The sequence below is a fragment of the Larus michahellis genome, chromosome 4, assembly GCF_964199755.1.
Source record: "Larus michahellis chromosome 4, bLarMic1.1, whole genome shotgun sequence".
Taxonomy (NCBI): Eukaryota; Metazoa; Chordata; class Aves; order Charadriiformes; family Laridae; genus Larus; species Larus michahellis.
The window spans coordinates 20,488,351-20,507,341 of NC_133899.1; the positions used below are offsets into that span (position 1 = coordinate 20,488,351).

An 18,991-nucleotide genomic window follows, 5' to 3' on the forward strand; every position below is an offset into this window, starting at 1 on the left:
AAGCGAGCCATGGCAAACAACGCCCACAAAGACCAGTGCTAGGTCTTCCTTATCACAGACTTTTCCCTTTTCTAAATGCTGGAGTGATACGAGCGACACAAGACGATCCTCTCACATACACTGGTCATGGACAAAATGGCTTGAAGCATTAGACTATGGGCCTTCAAGGGGAGGGTAGAGGAGTGAATAAAGATTAAAAGAGAAGAATACAAGAAAATCCAAGAGAAGATGAATCATAACACATTAAACAAAGAGAAGTGAAACTTAGTAGGAAAAGAAAGTATAAAAAGCAAGAGAAATGCAAGTATGCCTTAGAAATTATACATCTTAAACGCTAATAATACAGCTATAGGCACTACAGAACAAGTATTTAATTGTTCTCTGGTAAAAAGCAGGAATGTAGCCCAAGAGGTGCAGTGACACAGGTATCTAATTGAACACAAAACTCAGCCTTGGTTAAATTTTTTATGCTCTGGTCACACAGTGAGTCAACACTGGAGCCAGAAACAGGATCCAAAAACTCATGTAAAAAATTTTCCTGGCATTTCCCCTCAGTCATCTCCATTGTGGGCACACCGCTGGGAGCCAGAGTCAGCAGCAGTTCAGGAATACTGCCATTCGTTCTGCTAAGAGCAGATCTAAACAAACCACGAGTAGAATACCACTGGCAGCGAGAATCCCATTTACACCAGCACTTCCAGCCTCGTTACCACTAACACAGCTGAACCAGCTTTATCAGCAGGGACAATTTTCATACAATATCGCGAGCACAGGACAAAGTTAAGTATCCTAATACCTTAGTCAGCCTCCTGCTCTATACCAGCAGGTCATGCTAATTATATATTAGACACATCACGTGGTGTCTATGTTTACTCCAAGAATTGCAGCTGAGTTTCCTCCCTCTCACATCCATGCACGTCTGTGAGTGTGTACACATACACAGAGACCCAGTATATAATTTTAACCGTGAGATTGCACTAATGGACTTCTTTGGGGGTCTCTCTTCCCTTTTTTTGTGGTTTGGGTGTTTTTTTGGGGGTTTGTTTTTTTGTTTGTTTGTTTTTTTAAGAAGGATGGGGGAAACCAGTACTATGCATTTCAAAGATCATCAGGGTATGTAATTCAAGACAGCATTTCTTTTCAGGTAATACAGGCTCTAAAGGACCACGAAAGGCCACGCAGAGCTGAGAGAGCACAGTAACATGCCAGCGGTACAAGGAGGTCACCAGATTTCAAAGGGTGGGACCTGAGGTACTATAATTAGCCTCCAAAAGCCATTCTAGCTCTCCCTGTAACCATCCAGTTGTACTTGACTCTGAATCCACAGTAGCATAAGCAGCCCTTTGTGTTTGATGGGTTTCATATAAACAGCTCCACGTCACAGTACCGCTCCTTTGGTGTGACCCAAGTTCACGGAAGCTGCATAACAGTGCTTTTAAGGAACACTCTGTCCCCCTGCTGTCACAGGTGACAACAGCAGCAGCAGAAGTGTAACTCAAGTTCTGGCAGCTGCCCTGCAGAGCCCTGTTTACATTAGCCAAACTATTACTACCATTAACTGGGCTTTAGACAGAGCAACAGCAAAGATGGGAACCTGAGAGAAAGAGCCCAGTGCTGATATCCCAAACAATCGCTTGGAAAATGCATCAGTATTTTCTGAGAGTTTTAAGGACTACCAATATCTGCTTGAAAACACAGGTCATCCGAAGAATCCATACCATCTGAGCTACATTTAAGTGCCCTGAGCTGAGCACCAGCCAAATTTCCATCAGCTGGGGGAAAGTTCTTTCTCACTGCAGTAAATAGAGCAATGACTGGTAAGGAAGGACCTCTCAGAGAGATGAAAAAATAAGATCATAGGGAGAAGAAATACCTGTTATCTAACCCTGAGAAAACCTCTCAAAAGTTTACTTTCGCCACTATAATGACGCAACCCAGCAATGACACAAATAAATTGTGAAACTCAGCTACTGATATTTACGAAGGGTTTGTACAGAAAAGCACAATATCTATGCTAAGTATTAGCACGCAGTTGAAGATTCTGGTATCACCTGACATACATTCAGGTGACAGTCAGTAAGTACGTTCATGCCTCCTCTTTTAGGAGTTAGTTAAAGAAATTACTAGTCTAAGATGGCAAAGCAAAAACAAGGTGAGTAGAAGCAAGCACACAAGCTGATAAACAAAGCACAACTCGGTGTGCAAAAGTGAACCGTGCCACTATATGCCATAAGGGAATCCTCGAAGCTCATACACTAGTATTTTTAGCGATAGAGAAAGGTGAGCTTTAACTCTCTCTCCCTTTCACTCTTGTGACTCCCTGAAAGCGCTGGGACAAACCTTACGATTGTGAGGGGATGAGAATCCCCCCCACTCACACACACGGGGCAGCCTGGCGAGCTCGGGGACACACACACACAGAGAGAGACTTACCCAAGGTGAACTCCCATTGCTCGTTCCCCAGAGACCGCTCGGGTACCACCTCCAGATCTAGCATTGGCTCAGGTAGCGCGGAGGCCGCGGGCTGGCACGGCGGGTCACCCGGTGGCAGGGCCGGACCTCTGAGGGAAGCGGGAGCGAAAGAAGCTGCCAACCTGCGCCCCGCTGTCCCCCCAGCCCCACCGGCGGACAGCGCTGAGTCACACCGGAGCCCGCCGAGCCCGGGCACCGGCACCACAGCGGACAGGCCCCCCCCCCCGCCATCGCCATCGCCTCACGGCCCCGCCGCCCGCGCCCCCCCCACCCCCCCGCCGCCCTACCAGGGCCCTCCACAACGCTTGGGCAGCCGTCCCCCCCGGGGGAGGAGAGGCTCGTCGCCGGGCCCGGAGGCACCGAGGACGGCCCCGGTCCGCCGGAGGAGGGGAGTTGGGTGGGAGGGGGGGGGGTGGGGGAGTTGTAGCCCCCCCCCGGCGCGGCGGGGCTGCGACTCACCTCACTTGCGGCTGCTGAAAAAGTGCTTTGCGGCTGTCGTCAGGCGAGCCCGCGCGCGGGGCGGGGAAGGGGGCGGGGCCAGGGGCGGTGCGCCCCGCCCCCAAACCGTGGGGGAGAGGGGAAGGTGGCGGCCTGGGGAGGGGGAGATGCGGGTTCGAGTCCCGCCTCGGTGGGTGAGCGCTGCCTGGAGTGTCGGGGGGGACAGTCCCACTGCCACCCCCTGTCCTTGTCTCCAGACGAGTGTCAGGCCCACAGCACCAGCCCTAATTACGCCGTGTTGCAGCCCGCCACGGTAAGCTCAGGATTAAAAAAAAAAAAAAGAAAAACAACAACAAACCCAAACCAACCCAGTTGTATCCAGTTTTTCCGGTTGAAAGGCCGGGGTGGGGGAAGGAGCCAAACAGAATTAGTCAGTGGCACGAGCGAAGTTACCCGAACACACTCAGGAATGACTCAGTGAGGAAGAAAGTCTAAACGAGGTCATTGGCCTTGCAATGTTATTCGAGAAAACAGGGGGAGGTGGCCACCCCAGGGGCTGCGGTAGCCAAATCCCCAGCTTTTTTCTCCTCAAGAAGTCCAACCTTTCCCCTGGGGTGGTGGTCGCCGTACGCGAACCTGCTTTGCTCAGACCCAGGAGGAAGACCCCAGAAGCCCCCGGGTGGAAGCAGCTGGCATCCACGCAATGAATGAGGATAACGGAGCTCTCCCAAGATGCTGAGATGCTGCCACCTCCCGCTCGCCGCCACCTTGGGCACCCCGCGTCGGGCCATCACCCATTTATACAGCGGAAGCTTGATCCAAGATGAGCGGCAGCAGGTCAAGCCTTGCCCAACGTAAGGCAGGGAATTAAAAATAAACGTGACAAACCCCAAGGGTACGGGTTGGTGGCAGCCTCACGTGAAGTGACGCGTCCCCTGGAGCGGGGCTGCACAAGGGATGGGAAAGCCAAGAGGGTCCAGAGGCTTTGGAAGTGGCTGTAATTCCTTCTGCTGGCAGGTCGAGGCTCCAGGAGGGGCAGGGAGCGGTGGGAGAAGCACTTTTCCCATGTTTATTGGAGGGTGGTAGCAGAAAAACCTCCCCTCGGGCGATACCCATCTCCCGTCCCCTCTCCTCTGCTGCATCCCTCGGGGCGGTGATGCTCGGTTGCGGCTTGACCCCACCATCGGGTGCTGCCCACGCGCCCCATCCCATGTGCCCACCACGTCCCACGGGAGGTCTGCCGCAGGCCAGCACTGTGGCACAGAATATCTGTGGCACAAAATATCCACGGCAGAGAACATCCATCGCACAGAATATCCCGCAGCAGGGTGGAAGACACTGTTTAAGAAACCCCCTCATGCAGATAACTGCAGAAGTTAGTTGCTCAAATTAAAAAAAAAAAAAAGAAAGAGAGAGAAAACCAAAATTCCTGCTAGGTTTTTCCACTGCCTCTCCTTCCCACCAGCAGCCACACGTTAACATCGGACACTCCGCGTGCTCTGCTCCCTAAAACCCAACGTGTGCGGGCTGCCCACGCACCGCTTCCAAGCCAGCTGCCAAGAAAAGCCGTATCCATTGTCCTTTCAAACAGCTCCTTTAAGGAGCAGTGTGTATAAATACCAGCGGGCGCAGTCGCACCTCTGTTTCCACGGGCAGCCCGAGCTGTCGCTGGCGAGGGGCAATCACGGCACTGAAACACAAAGCTCCGTCCCGCCGTCCTCAGCATCTCTCTCCAGGTCACGGGGCTGTCAAACGAGGCCAGATTTTAACGTATGCGGCGTGGAGCGAGCCCTGGGGAAATTAGCTTTCCCTTGAAGTCAGCTGCACAGTGCTCTATTTATTATTCATGCCTCGCTTGCTTTTTTTTAAAAAAAAAAAAAAAAACCTAAGCACGGTGACATCTTAATATGCTGAAAAGCGCAGAGGTGCTGCCAATTTTTTTCCCCTCACTTACTGACAAGTCTTTAGTGGCTCAAAAAAAGAGAAATTAGCCTTTCCTCTCCCGGGAGCACCGGCTGATCCTTCATCGTGAGCCACCTGCAGTGCTCCAACTCACCATACATATATATATATATATATATACACACACACACACATATATATATGTAAAATATATATATATATAGTGACATTAGTGTGTGTGTGTATATATATATATATGGTGACATCCATAAGGAACATACTTGAGAGAAGGAATACCCATCTTGTGCGCCCCATTTATTTAATGGGACAGGAAGGACACCCCAGCACCCACTTTTACCCAGGCGCAGGATGCCCACAGCCCTCGGATTGGGATGCTGGATGGAAAAAGGGTGGATGCAGATCTGCCAGGCTTTGCAGAGGCTCATCTCCCCCTCACTCCTGCGTGGGGCGATGCCCTTCGACCGCCCAGCGCTGCAAACCGGGGGACGCAACGGGCTGGGCTTTCGAGAAAAGGAAAATTCAGTAGCCTTCGAAAAAGAATATGGGAAGTACGGGCTGAATTCCCTGCGTGAGTTCGGAGATTAGAAAGGAAGGAGAAAAAAATGCCAAATAAAACCGGGGAAAAAATAAATCCTGAGCTAATTGATGCCTGGGTGACCCTCTACCCTGCCATCCGTTTTCAGCCATCACCCCAAGCCCCCGCCGCAGGCAGAGAAGGGCTCGGAGCTGCCGTCCTCACTGCACTGGGGCTTCGCTCTTTAAAATAATAACTGGCTTGTTGACAGGGAGCCCTCACCCAGGCAGCCCTCACGCAGGGAGCCTGCCAGCCCCTTCCATGTCCCTGAGATTAAAATACACCCCCCAAATACCTGGGAGGGCAGAGGAAAGCTGCCAGGGGGCAGGCGAGGGCAGTGGCGCCGGAGACAGACGCGTTGGGTGGTTTCTGTTTGCCGGCTGTGACCCCCCCCGGGGGGAGCGGGGAGGTCCCGGGGTGCAGGAAATCCCAGCTGGCGGAAAATCCCACTGCGGCATCCCTCTCCTGAGGGAGAGCGAGCGCTGGCGTGGCTGGGGACACAGCACCTCCGCCGTCCATGCCCACCACCGGGCCCCAGCTCGGCTTCCCCCAGCGCAGGAGAACGCCCCCCATGCACCCAGGGCAGGATTCCCAGAGGGGCTGGTTTCCTTTCAGACCACAGCTCTCCTTCCACTGGCTGACAAATAAAGAAAAAAATAATCCCAAGTCACGGAATCACAGAACCATAGAATGGTTTGGGTTGGAAGTGACCGTAAAGCCCACCCAGTGCCACCCCCTGCCCTGGGCAGGGACACCTCCCACCAGACCAGGTTGCTCCAAGCCCCATCCAACCCTCCCCTGGCTTTCTCCTTGCCCGGAGAGGCCAAGCTCTGCAGTGGGTTGGTTGGTGGTTTTGCACAGCCAAGACAGTGGTTCTAAAACAATCCCGGCTCCCCCAGCACCAGTTCTGCCGCTAACACGGCCAGCCCCAGCGAGCTGCCCGAGGACACAGAGAAGTTTTCCCTTTTGGACCCCTCTGTGCTGTGGATCAGTCCCGGGGCCGGGAGAAGCCAGTGCCCGTGGGGATGCTGGGGACGGAGCTGCACTGCCCGTGTCCCCCATGGACCAGGCGTTACCCCCAGCTGGGGCTGGTGGAGGGCAGGAGCGGAGACCGATGGAGACATCCAAAACCAAACCCCCCCAGCGCGTGACACCAGGCGGGATGGCATTTTCAAGGCAGGTTGGGCAAAGCACTATCATTTTAGGAGTCTCCAGCTCTGAGAACCGGGGGGAAAATAGTTAGAAATCGAATATTAAAAAAAAAAAAAAAAAGAAATATCCTTCTGACTCTCCAGATTATAGAACAATTCCTGGAAAATACCCGAGGCCAGGGCTCAGCTCTGCAGATTATGGAGCAATTCTTGGAAAATACCCGAGGCCAGGGCTCAGGAAGCAATGTGTGGCTTTCTGAAAAGTAAAATCACTTTTTTTTTTGAAGGACTAGCTCAGTTGTTAATGTTTTGGACCAAAGGAAGGGCAGCGGGTGCATCCATCGGAGGTGATCCGGGTTCCCCGCTACCCAAAGGCTTGCGATGCCATCACTTTTTGGGGTGGGATCAGCAGCCGGAGGGAATTACTGCGTTTTTACTTGATTCTCCTAAATTCCACACCTCTGCGGGGAGACATTAGTGGAGAAGTGCTGGGCTTTGCAATCCGGCCGGTCAAAGGAAAGGGGAAAAAAAATGCAGAAAGCTACCAGGAGGGACCCAAAACGCGGGGCTGCAGCCATGCGTGGGGAAAAGCGGCGAAGGAAAAGTGGGAAAGAGCTGCCCTCTCCCGAGGAGACTTAACAGCGACACGAATCCCGGCTCTGCCCTGCGGCTTCCCAAGAAAACGTGCTGGAAACGGACCCCAGGCTTGGCAGCGCGGGTTCAGTGGGGGAAAAACTATTTGCTGTAAAGCTCTGAAGTTGCTCCCAATTTTTTTTTTGGAGGTGCTTTTCCTGCTGAAAAGCTTCGGGTTCGCAGTTAGACACAGTTCCAAAACAGCGTTTGCAGCTCCACCGGCTGCAGAGCGAGGCGGGGATTTGCTTGTGCTCCTGGGGGAAGCGTGGAGACTACCCCATCTCTCCAGGGGAATTTATTCCACCTCTCCAAGGGGATTTATTCCACAACCCAGAGCCTAGTGTGCTGAGGGTCCCAGCGGGGTGGGCAGCACGCCCGGCCCCAGCTCGCGTCACCCACCTCAGGGGTCCCCGGGCGGGCAGGGGCTGGCAGTGCCGAGCCTGCCTGTTCCCAGAGGACAGCCCTGGCTCCGTTTATCCCTGGCTCAGCGCTTCTCCCCGCCTCGCCTGCACTAAACATGCCCTGCCGGGATATTTTCCATCACCCAGAACCCAGCCGGAGCGGCGGCCAAGGCTAACACGGGCAGAATGTGCAGCCTCAGCAGCCGAGGAGCTGCCCCGCTGCTCTGCCCGCGGACGCTGCAGCCGAGGGGCAGTTGAGGGGCAGAAAAAGCCTTTTTTTCCAACCAACTGGTTACCTGCACACTTGAAGCCTCCAGCGTGTTGTGAGCCTTGTCCCCAAAGCCTCTGCGGGCTGGGGCTTCAGTGGTCCAGGAGAGCATCCCCCTCCCATGGGCTGGGGCTTGAGTGGTCCAGGAGAGCATCCCCCTCCCGTGGGCTGGGGCTTGAGTGGTCCAGGAGAGCATCCCCCTCCCGTGGGCTGGGGCTTGAGTGGTCCAGGAGAGCATCCCTCCTCCCGTGAGCTGGGGCTTGAGTGGTCTGGGAGAGCATCCTCCTCCCCACTGGCCCCCAGGGTACACTGGGCTGGTGGCCACGCAGACACCAAGAATAAAGATTTTCAAGGTGATTCTGGTCTTGGCCGGGAAGGAAGGAGAGCACGGTGAGGCTCTGGCACGCGGTTTGCTCAGTCGGGACCGTGGTGGCCATATCACTTCCCACATCCCACATTCGGGCACCTGACAGCTGCAAAACCTCCCCTTGTGTTTTCCCGCCATGCTTGGTGTGGAGAGAAGGGCAGAAATGGGAGGCTCCCAGCGCTTGCCCCAAAGATGCCAAGACCTAATGTTAAACGCCGACCGGGAAGAGCAGCAGCCAGCACGGCCCCTGCCCCTCACAGGGGACAAGGGCAGAGGCCGGGGAGAGGGGCTGGGTGGATGAGGATGAAGCGTTTGTGAGAAGGAAAGGGAGCAGCCGTAGCAGCTGGGGCAGGAGGGGCTGTTATAACACGGCAGCAGCTCCTCTGCCTTGCCCAAGTGCGGCTGCAGCGCTCCCCACGCCACGGCCGGCGCGATGGAGCGCATTTCGCAGCACCTGGCCCCTCCGGATATGTTTTACGAGCTCTGATTCATGCAGGGCTAGATCTAAATTGGCTTCAGCTTCATTACAAACAGCTGGGCTGGTTTCTCTTTCCTCCCTGGGGGTGGTTCAGCCTGGGAGACACCATCGCATGGGCAACCCAGCTCCCGGTGGAGGTGGGGGGCCTTTGGACCTTCCTGGATCGGTCAAGGCGGAGCCGCCGGCGTTGCAGCCGGTGCAGGGGGACAGTCCTTCCAGCCAGGCACTGGCTGCAGCATCCCTCCTTCGGCTGCTGCCCGGCCAGGGGTGTGCAGCTTTACACGCACATTAAAAACTCCTGGGAAAATTCACCCTGGGGCAGAGCACGGGGTTTCTGTAAAAAAAAAAAAAAAAAAATACAGCACAGGTTTTTGTAAAAAAAAGTAAAGGATGGGTTTCTATAGAATCACAGACTGGCAGGGGTTGGAAGGGACCTCTGGTGATCATCCCGTCCAACCCCCTGCCAGAGCAGGGTCACCCACAGCAGGTGGCACAGGAACGCGTCCAGGCGGGTTTGGAATGTCCCCAGAGACGGAGACTCCACCACCTCTCTGGGCAGCCTGTGCCAGGGCTCTGCCACCCTCACAGGAAAGAAGTTCCTCCTCGTGTTGAGATGGAACTTCCTATGGTCAAGGTTGTGCCCGTTCCCCCTTGTCCTGTCACTGGGCACCACTGAAAAGAGCCTGGCCCCATCCTCCTGACACCCACCCTTTAAGTGTTTATAACTGTTGATAAGATCCTCCCTCAGCTGTCTTTTTTCCAGACTGAAGAGACCCAAATCCCTCAGCCTTTCCTCATCAGAGAGGTGTTCCAGTCCCCTCAGCATCTTGGTAGCCCTTTGCTGACCCCTCTCCAGCAGTTCCCTGTCCTTGAACTGGGGAGCCCAGAACAGAATGCCACACACCCCTTATGCCAAGGGCTCCGGGAGGCAGGAGTGCTGTGCGCGTGGCAGGGCTCCCACCCGGAGCTGAGCTTCGCCTCCCTCCAGAGACGTTTCCAAAAGGGATGTTTGAGCTTCAGAGCGGGCGAGGAGGATGGGCCATGGGGCAGAGCTGTGGGGCAAGGCCCCCAGAGGAGGGGGGCAGAGGGGGCAGCCCCTGCACCAGCATTTTCATGATTTATCGGGATTTGAGTCAGAGCAGCGGTGCGGGTGCCGGAGCCCCCCCAGAGCCCCTGGAGATCTCCAGCTGCCCGCTTTGTCCCCGACTCCTGGCAGACGGGCAGCGCGACTGGAATGGCGCTCGCAGGCAGCCATGGAGAACACAAAAGCGCTGCTCATGACTGCTGGCTCCCAGCCCCCAGCCCCTTCGCAGCCTCTCCCTTTTGCACTGGGAATTACTTGCTCCAACACACACGGGGCTGGAAATTCCTCCCCGCGGCCCAACTTCGTTAAATGACGTTTGGGGCCACCCCGGTCCCTGCAGCACCGGGTTTCGGGGAGCAGCGCGTGAAACTGCCTTCCCCATGGCCACAGGTACGTTTCAGTCCTGTTCTTGGTTTTTCTTGGCTGTGGGACCCCCCGCCCTGCTGCCCTGCAGTCCCCTGGGGAGCCGGGAGGAGGACGTGCTCCCTCCCCATGCTGCCACCTGTGCTGCCAGCGGGGACTTGGCTGTGCAGAGCCCCCCACCGCCAGCCCGGCCCAACCCGGCAAGAAGGGGCCTTGCACCCAAAAAGATCAGTTTTCCACCCAAAGGATCGGTTTTGCCCCCAAGCCAACATCTGGGCTTGCTGCCGCTGTCTCAGGGCATCCAGCCCAGGCGGAGAAAAGCTGCGAAAAACACTGAAAATCTGCTCCGCCACGGAGCCACGCCGATGGGCGCCTGTGCAAACCCTCTACCACTGCTGACCATCAAGGTCCCATCCCTGGAGGTGTTCAAGGCCAGGCTGGACGGGGCTTGGAGCAGCCTGGTCTGGTGGGAGGTGTCTCTGCCCAGGGCAGGGGGCGTTGGATCTAGATGATCTTCAAGGTCCCTTCCAACCCAAACCAGTCTACGATTCTATCAGCAGTATTTTCTTTGGAGCAAGAAATTGTTTCAGAGAGGTAGTGGAGGGGGGCCAAATCCCGCGCCATGTGCCGGGGAGAAAAACGGCGGGTGGGAAATGTCTGCTGTTCGCTGCTCTGTTAAAGCCACCGGCTTGAGCCGCGGGGCTGCAGCACTGGAACGCGGGGCGGGACGTTGAGAGGGTGGCAGATGGTCAGTAGAGTGACCAGGACAGCTTTTCAAAGGGCCCACTGTCTATTAAAAGTCTCCCATGAGCTCATGGTAGCAGAGCACAGGCTGAGTTTGCTGGCAAGAGAAGAGGTCCCGCTACGGCCGGCAGCTCCGGGAGAGGCGGGAGGGGTGGCCAGCATCCCTCCCTGCCCAGAGGGGACCAGCCAGAGCCAGGTCCCTCCCACAGACCCTGCTTTCCCACCCTTCCCAGTCATCTCCCACCCTCCCGGACCCCAGGGTATCGCTTTCCATCCTTCGCTCCGGTCCGGCTCTGCAGCGCGGTGCCCCGCGGCCCCGTCCCACCCCAGGTGCAGGAGAGGAGGTTGAGGTGCTGGAAGGTCCGAAGCAGATGATGAATAAAGCACCTTGGTGGGGTTGGTGGTTTCGGAGGGTCACACGCCCCGCGGGGCCACCGACACCAGGTCCCGGCGGTCACACGCCAGACACGCTCTGCCGAGAGGAACTGAAAGCAGAACCAAAAAGAGGATCTGTCCTCTCCCCGTGTGGGAGCATCCGCCGGGGCCGTCGCTGCTGGGAAGGGGCTCGGGGGCTTCTCAGTAGCACCAGCAGCTCCGGCCCGAGCAGGAGGCGAGCGCTGGGCAGCTCAGGAGCCGTCTGTGCTGCGACGCGGCCCGTCCCTCCCTTCCTAATCCTCGCCACAGCTCCCAGTCCTCAAACACAGCTGGAGCAAAGGACCTGGAGCTGCAGCACGGCCAGCCTGCGTGCAGGGTCGAGCATCCCAAATATCACAGAATCACAGAATGGTTTGGGTTGGAAGAGACCTTAAAGTCCACCCAGTGCCACCCCCTGCCCTGGGCAGGGACACCTCCCACCAGACCACGTTGCTCCAAGCCCCATCCACCCTGGCCTTGAACCCCTCCAGGGATGGGGCAGCCACAGCTTCTCTGGGCAACCTGGGCCAGGGGCTCACCACCCTCACAGCAAACAATTTCTTCCCAATTTCTTCTTTTCCCCAGCTCTAGAAGGATTTTTCGCTTTCCAAGCTAACTCCTCACCTGCTCTGCTGACGAGCGAGCACCAGGCTAAGCAAGAACCATCCCCATCCCCAGCTTCTCCCCGCTCCTGCAGGCCCTCCCCGGGGTGGGTGACAGCAGGGTGACAGCAGTGCCACGCCGCTCTCCCACGTAACTTTTTTCCTCCCCTCTCCCTTACTCCTGAGCTTTAAGAAACGAGGCCGAGGCAATTCTGGAAATGCACTTCTCTCAACCTGTAATTGAGAAAGCTCTTTAATGAAGTCCCTGCAGCCCCGAGCGCTGGGAGCGGGGCGCGGCGGCTGATGAATATGCATGTGGTGGGCTCTGGGCTGGGCGGCAGGAGAAGGCAGGATGGCAGGCAAATGAGTTACGGGAAGCGTCGCCCATGCAAACGTTGGCTCCACTTCTCACTGCAGCTCTCGTCCTCCAAGCCATTTCTGTCGCTCTCTCAATTTGCATTGGAAACGCGGCAAGAAAATAACGTTAACTTTACAGAAATTGGTCCTGTTTCTATGCAGGCAGGATGGATTCATAAATACATCCGTGATGGAGCGAGTCCTCACCTAATGATGGACCAAAAAAAGAGATGGAAGTCCTGCCCAGATCCTGCAATTTTGGCATTCTTGAAAACCACATCTCCTTCGTTTAACTTCCCAGCCCTGACCTGAACGGGCCGCGTTATTAGACAAACAGCAGAGACCTGCAGGAACAGAAACGCTGCCCTTTTCACCCCCAGTTTCATTTCCACAGTTCCCTGCTCTCAGCAGGGACCCAGGAGAGCTGGGAGCCGCCCCATCCTTCCAGGGGGATTAGGAAAGCCCCTCACCCAGGCTTTGGGAACGCCAGTAAAGCGGACTAGAGAGGTATCACCTGGGGATTCTCCCACAGCAGGAAGAGGCCGGGTAATTGCAAGAGGTGACAAAGGCAAGACAGAAGGGACCATACCTCACCTGCTCCAGTTGGCCTCCAGGTCACCAACACCCTTCTCCAGTAAGCTCCAGTGTTTCCAGCGGTCTTTCACTCCAACATCGAAGCCGGCCACCCCCGAGTCATGCTCATTGAGGGAATGGATCGGCACGTTTTAAAAATCCTCATGCAAGAAGGTTTTCGGATTCCCTCTGCTATTTACGCACCCAGGAGGCAAACTCCATCCAAGAGGAGCTGGGGGGCAAAGTGCCTCTGTCCTTCCCATGCCCCCACTCAGGAAAAGGCTTGAGGAATGAGGTGCTACATCTATGTGTCATGATGCACCTTGAGCAGAAAAGTAGATCATTCCACGAACTTGTGGGTAAACCGACCCGAGCTATTTAACGGCTTCATCTAACGGCTTTACCAACTGCTCTTCAAAGACGCCTTCCAGAAGGAGCCGCTTTGACGGCGGAGCCTACAGTAGCCAAGGGAGACACCGTCTGCCAACCAGGAGCAGAGTCAGAGGGGCACCGTTTGGCATTCATGGAAGTTCTAAAAGCTGCCTCCCTCCCAACCTGGAGGGTCTTCCGAAGAACCACAGGTAACAGCCAGCGCCGGTGTTACCGGGCCCTCTCCGAGCTGCTTAGTCAGATTTTAGAAGTATGAGATAAGGTGATGCTTTGACCTTCTGCACGAAGCCCATGCAGAGCAGCCTGCAGCTGGCAGCAGCCCTGGGCCTCATCTCCGTCCGTAACCACCACACCAGGCCATAGCTGATATTTGGAGTTATACCACCGCAAATCGTAGCAGCTTCAGACGAGGTTCTCAGGTGCAGCACATAACATTCATATTTTCCCCACAATACTTCACCACTTTTGCCCGTTTCCTCAATTTCAACATGCAAACTACCCTGTTTTCCTCCTCGACCGCAGCAGCCTAATTAGCAAGGCTTGATGGCCGCTATAAAAACCTGCCCAATAAACAATGCTCTTCTACGAGCGGCTGGTACAACGCAGTGAGATTAAAAGAGAATTTCTTCGGGTTACTTGAGTAGATAGACGCCTTCAGAGTAAGCAGGGGATAGCAGTTATAAAACACCACAGGAGTTTTAGGGCAGTAAAATCCCTGTTTTCCCTAATCTATGTCCTTATAGTAGTTTTCCCGGACAGTCCCTGGTTCAAGTGACCACTGGATGTCACTATTGCTTCACTCACGGCCCTTCCATAGGCAACAGGTTGGGAAGTTGCCCCAGAAACACGGCCCAGGACGAGCAGGAGGTCGGAAATAAAATTTTTACAGCACCTTGTTTTCACTACACAGAAGTTTATTATGAAAGTTAAACATACAACACAAAAAGTAGCAAAAGCAATCTCGTAGCTTAAGGCAACTCTTACAGGAGATGAATTCGAGAAAAGATGATGCAACTTCAGTTTAAATAGAAATTATGAAAAATATCAAATTGCATCAATAACTTAAAATGCACTTTAAAAAGTCTGCGCTAACCAGCGGAGGGTAAGGGCTCGTGATCTTAATGCCAGCATTAAGATATGGAAAGCAGCAGAATGCTAAATGATGATAGGGAAAGTTCAGTATTTACACCAAGAGAGCAACATTAATATCCGATAGCCTCGTTTCCTGTGTACTTATGCTCGAAAACCACCGCCTGACACTCTAGGAAAACCTTTTAAAATAAATCTTCAGACTATTCCATCAAAAATACACAGATGGCAGAGAGGATCCAAGGCCGGGGATGCGTGCGGGCGTCCCTTCAATAACTCATTGCAGAAACACTTTAGAAAAATTCTTTCTTTGGGGGAAGAAGAGCGAGGAGGAGACGTGGCCAGAGAGTGAAAAAGGTTATCTTTCAGGTGAATTGCATGGAAATTGAAGTAGCAAAATATTTCTATTTGATGACATTCTCACAGTTTACAGTTATTGACAATTTTAAGTCAATGTTAAATATTCATATTATCAGCATACAAAGATTCTCCTTCACATTGACACCTGCTTACATTTTTGCAAGACCTCTTTTTGCAGCAATTGTTTTGCCCTTAATGAGGCATGTAGTTATCTTAATTATAGAATTTAATAGAGATTTAACTGTTCTAACCATAGAGTTTTCTCCCTTCAAAATCGTTCTTAAAATACTGAAATCAGATCACCTATTTTAAAAAGTTATTGGAGTGACATTTTAATTAATCGGGCTGTACAGGAAGCACCACATGCTAACGAAGCCAAATAACATCACATTTCCAGTCAATTTTCTTCAAATATTGGACGCAATGAAAAATTTGGAACTAGTCCGTTCACCGCCCCACCCCCCCCAAATAAAACCAAGATAATTCACACAAATTAACTCACCCCAAATCTTACCCTGTTAGAAAATGCAATATATACTGCAATGTACTTTTAATTTGCATAAGATTTAATAGAAGTGTCCTACGCACAGTAATGAGGTTTTCTGCACACAACCTCATCTCAACTTTTCACCATTCAGCACAACTTTACAAAAAGCCTAAGATATAAAATATACTTAAAGCAGCTATCTTAAACATGATTTAATACGTATCAGCTTGGCAGCCGACCGCTTTTGTTCCCAGTTTAACATGCTGTTGGATCCGACTGTAGAGTTGCAGTATCCCTTTTAACAACTATTTAAAAAAATCCCTGAATAAAACAGAAGCCAGCCTGCGACTTCCGATGAGTTTCAGTAAAGTACTATATACAGGGCTATAACAACCACCCAAACTCGCTTGGTACAGAGTAAAATCTAAGACAGACAACGGGGCAGAACGCATTAATGCATGAAAATATAGATTTTTCAGATTTTGCCATTTAAAAGTGGAACCAACGAATTGTTAGCAGTGAAAAGAATACTGCAACCGTAACATTTACAAACCCACACAGTTTGAAAACTGATTCCAACAGCTCTGATTCACTGGGTTCAGCTTGGAAATAATGCAAAATAATGTCAGCAGTTTTAAGAAGGTCTTGCAAATTTAGGAAAAAAAGAAAACTGAAAGATAGATAAGAATGCGTTATCTAAAATAAAGCAGGAGCACAATAAGGACAATCAAAATTCCAAAAGCCCATATTAAAAAAATTAAGCTTGGAATGCATTGGCTTCCAGCAGTTTACAAAAAAAAAAAAAACACAAACAAAAAAAGAAGTTTTAAATCTGTAATATCTTGACCTATTTTTAAGTGACAATTTTTATTACAGTTGAGAAAAAATGGTTTTATAGCTGCATAAGTTTCCATTTCACTAAAATAGTGCCAACAAAAACAAGTTTGCATAGAAAAACAAAGTTTCAAATTGCCACTGGCTACATGCTTAAAATGGGAAATGCAGGTATTATAACATAAACATAGTGCAAACCATGGCAGTTGATGGTGACTTTGCCTGCCGCAGGTCAGGAAACAGACCATAGTATACCCAGTTATCACAGTTTCTGGTCTTTTATTAAATCCTTTGCCAAGTAGAAGCAATGCATGTGTGCAGACCCGTGGTGCGCCTGCCGCTGTTGATTAACGTAGTTTGAGATCGTCGCCGCTTCCTAGGTTAGATCCAGGACTAGGGTCTTGTTGTCTTCTTGCCTGCATTAATAAATACACATTTAGGATCAAAAAAATGACTGAGAAGTTATCGCTTCAGTTAATTTCTTAAGTGCATTAACATGACTAAGACCATAACAGCTCGTTCTGGGCATCACCTCAAGGCATGTGGAGGAAAAGAAAGCTACCAGAAGTAGTCAACATGAATTCACCAAGGGGAAATCATGTCTGACTAATCTGATAGCCTTCTACGGTGGCACGACTGGATGGATAGGTGAAGGGAGGGCAGTGGATGTTGTCTACCTCGACTTCAGCAAGGCGTTCGACACGGTCTCCCACAGCATCCTCAAAGGGAAGCTTAGGAAGAGTGGGTTGGATGAATGGACAGTGGGGTGGATAGAAAACTGGCTGAAAGACAGAGCTCAGAGGGTTGTGATTAGGGGCACAGAGTCTAGTTGGAGGTCAGTGGCAAGTGGTGTTCCCCAGGGGTCAGTACTGGGTCCAGTCCTGTTCAATACATTCATCAATGACCCGGATGAAGGGATAGAGTGCACCCTCAGCAAGTTTGCTGATGACACAAAGCTGGGGGGGGTGGCTGACACAGCAGAAGGCTGTGCCGCCATACAGAGAGACCTGGACAGGCTGGAGAGTTGGGTGGAGAGAAACCTTATGAAATTCAACAAGGGCAAGTGTAGGGTGCTGCACCCGGGGAGGAATAACCCCCTGTACCAGGACAGGTTGGGGGCTGACCTGCTGGAGAGCAGCTCTGTGGAAAGAGAGCTGGGAGTCCTGGTGGACAACAGGATGACCATGAGCCAGCAATGGGCCCCTGTGGCCAAGAAGGCCAATGGCATCCTGGGGGGCATCAAGAAGAGTGTGGCCAGCAGGTGGAGGGAGGTCATCCTCCCCCTGTGCTCTGCCCTGGGGAGGCCGCATCTGGAGTGCTGTGTCCAGTTCTGGGCTCCCCGGTTCAAGGAGGAGAGGGAACTGCTGGAGAGGGGACAGCAAAGGGCTACCAAGATGCTGAGGGGACTGGAACACCTCTCTGATGAGGAAAGGCTGAGGAATTTGGGTCTCTTCAGTCTGGAAAAAAGACGACTGAGGGGGGATCTCATCAACGCTTATAAACACTTAAAGGGTGGGTGTCAGGAGGATGGGGCCAGGCTCTTTTCAGTGGTGCCCAGCGACAGGACAAGGGGGAACGGGCACAAACTTGAGCATGGGAAGTTCCATCTCAACACGAGGAGGAACTTCTTTCCTGTGAGGGTGGCAGAGCCCTGGCACAGGCTGCCCAGAGAGGTGGTGGAGTCTCCGTCTCTGGGGACATTCCAAACCCGCCTGGACGCGTTCCTGTGCCACCTGCTGTGGGTGACCCTGCTCTGGCAGGGGGTTGGACTGGATGATCTCCAGAGGTCCCTTCCAACCCTACCATTCTGTGATTCTGTGATAACCAATTCTAAGGCAGAAACTCCACATTTCAAGCGATAACCAATGCATTCATTTTTAACATCAAAATCATTCTTTCCCCCTCAATTCAATAATCCCCCCAGAACCGCCAGGAATCGTAGAGGAGGGCCGTGGACCCGGCCGTGGGGCACCGTCCCCTCTCTGGAGGGGCACAGAGCTCTGGCTCTGCTTCTCCACCCTGAAGTGCTTTGCAACATCACTTTAACCATCAGAGAAAGCCTGCCAGAGTAGTCACGCAACAATTTTGTGTCTCTTCTTCCAAAAAAAGATTTTCTTTCCTGTGAAATTCCCTTCTGTTAACCTGTTCTGTAACTATTTTCAGGATCAAGATTTTAGGGAGAAAGGCTCCAGTGCGAGATGGCAGAGTATGCTACCTCAGTTCCAAATAAATTTCCTCTCAGTATTTTTATGTCGGAAACATTTACTTTAGCCTTTTCTGTAATAAAGAGACTTATAACATGACAACACACTAGCCCAATTTAATCTATAGATTAACACACATTTTAACACTTCTTAAGAGTTGGGGTTTTACTGCAGCATACTTTTTTTTCTTTGGTGCACCTGTGAAGTTAGCAATAACGCAGACTTGAGAAAATTGGTACTTATGATTGTGCCCCTGTATTAAAAAAAAAAGTAACACAAGTTCTCCTCTAAATAAACAATTCTGTTAAACAGTGTGAGTTGATGGCATTTTCAAGAGGAAATTAAGGATGGTCAGTCAGTTCTATCAGTCACAGTAACAGAGGCTGCTTTCTACTTTCTCTGCCTGTACACATGCAGGCTGCTTTCTAGAAGCACACAAATATTGCAGGTAAATACTTAAAAGTGTTGATATACTTAAATTTTAAAGCAATACTTTGATGAGGGAAACATGCTAGCAGTTTTTTTAAGACATTTTAGTATCAACACTTTTATTTCATGTTTACAGAGTGAATAGCTGGCATCTCGGCCTCTACTTATCATGCGACCCAAACAGTACGATGGCCACATTCTCCGCTGGTGGAAGGCATCACTACACCAGCATCATTTGGTGCAGCTCCCTTAGTTTCACCAGCTGCGATAGCCTGCCACATTTGGTCCTTCAAAAAAAACGCTCTCCAAAAACGCAAAACAAGTGACTTGCTTCCCTCCTTCGAATGAAAGGCTTC

The 18,991-nt window shown here is 52.2% G+C and overlaps 2 protein-coding genes across 8 annotated transcripts in view; both read right to left on the reverse strand.

The window, feature by feature from the left end:
• PHAF1 (phagophore assembly factor 1) overlaps positions 1-3,019 on the reverse strand; it is a 36,303-nt gene extending 33,284 nt beyond the window's left edge. For 4 of the 6 annotated variants that reach the window (XR_012586551.1, XM_074583229.1, XM_074583230.1 and 1 more), the window contains exons 1-2: positions 2,760-2,934; positions 2,434-2,561 (exon numbers count right to left, since the gene is read on the reverse strand). Coding sequence is in view for 5 of the 6 variants with exons in the window: in XM_074583229.1 (XP_074439330.1) it covers positions 2,434-2,497 (64 nt within the window). In the remaining variant the exon portion in view is untranslated. Of the gene's footprint in view, positions 1-2,433; positions 2,562-2,759 lie in introns of all 6 variants that reach the window. The other 2 variants (XM_074583233.1, XM_074583231.1) reach the window with 2 other exon arrangements.
• An 11,106-nt stretch (positions 3,020-14,125) lies between these two features.
• The window catches only part of CBFB (core-binding factor subunit beta), a 44,873-nt gene continuing 40,007 nt past the window's right edge, over positions 14,126-18,991 (reverse strand). For both annotated transcript variants that reach the window (XM_074583236.1, XM_074583235.1), the window contains exon 6: positions 14,126-16,418. In XM_074583236.1, coding sequence (XP_074439337.1) covers positions 16,396-16,418 — 23 coding nt within the window. In that variant the 3' untranslated portion in view covers positions 14,126-16,395. The remainder of the gene's footprint in view (positions 16,419-18,991) is intronic.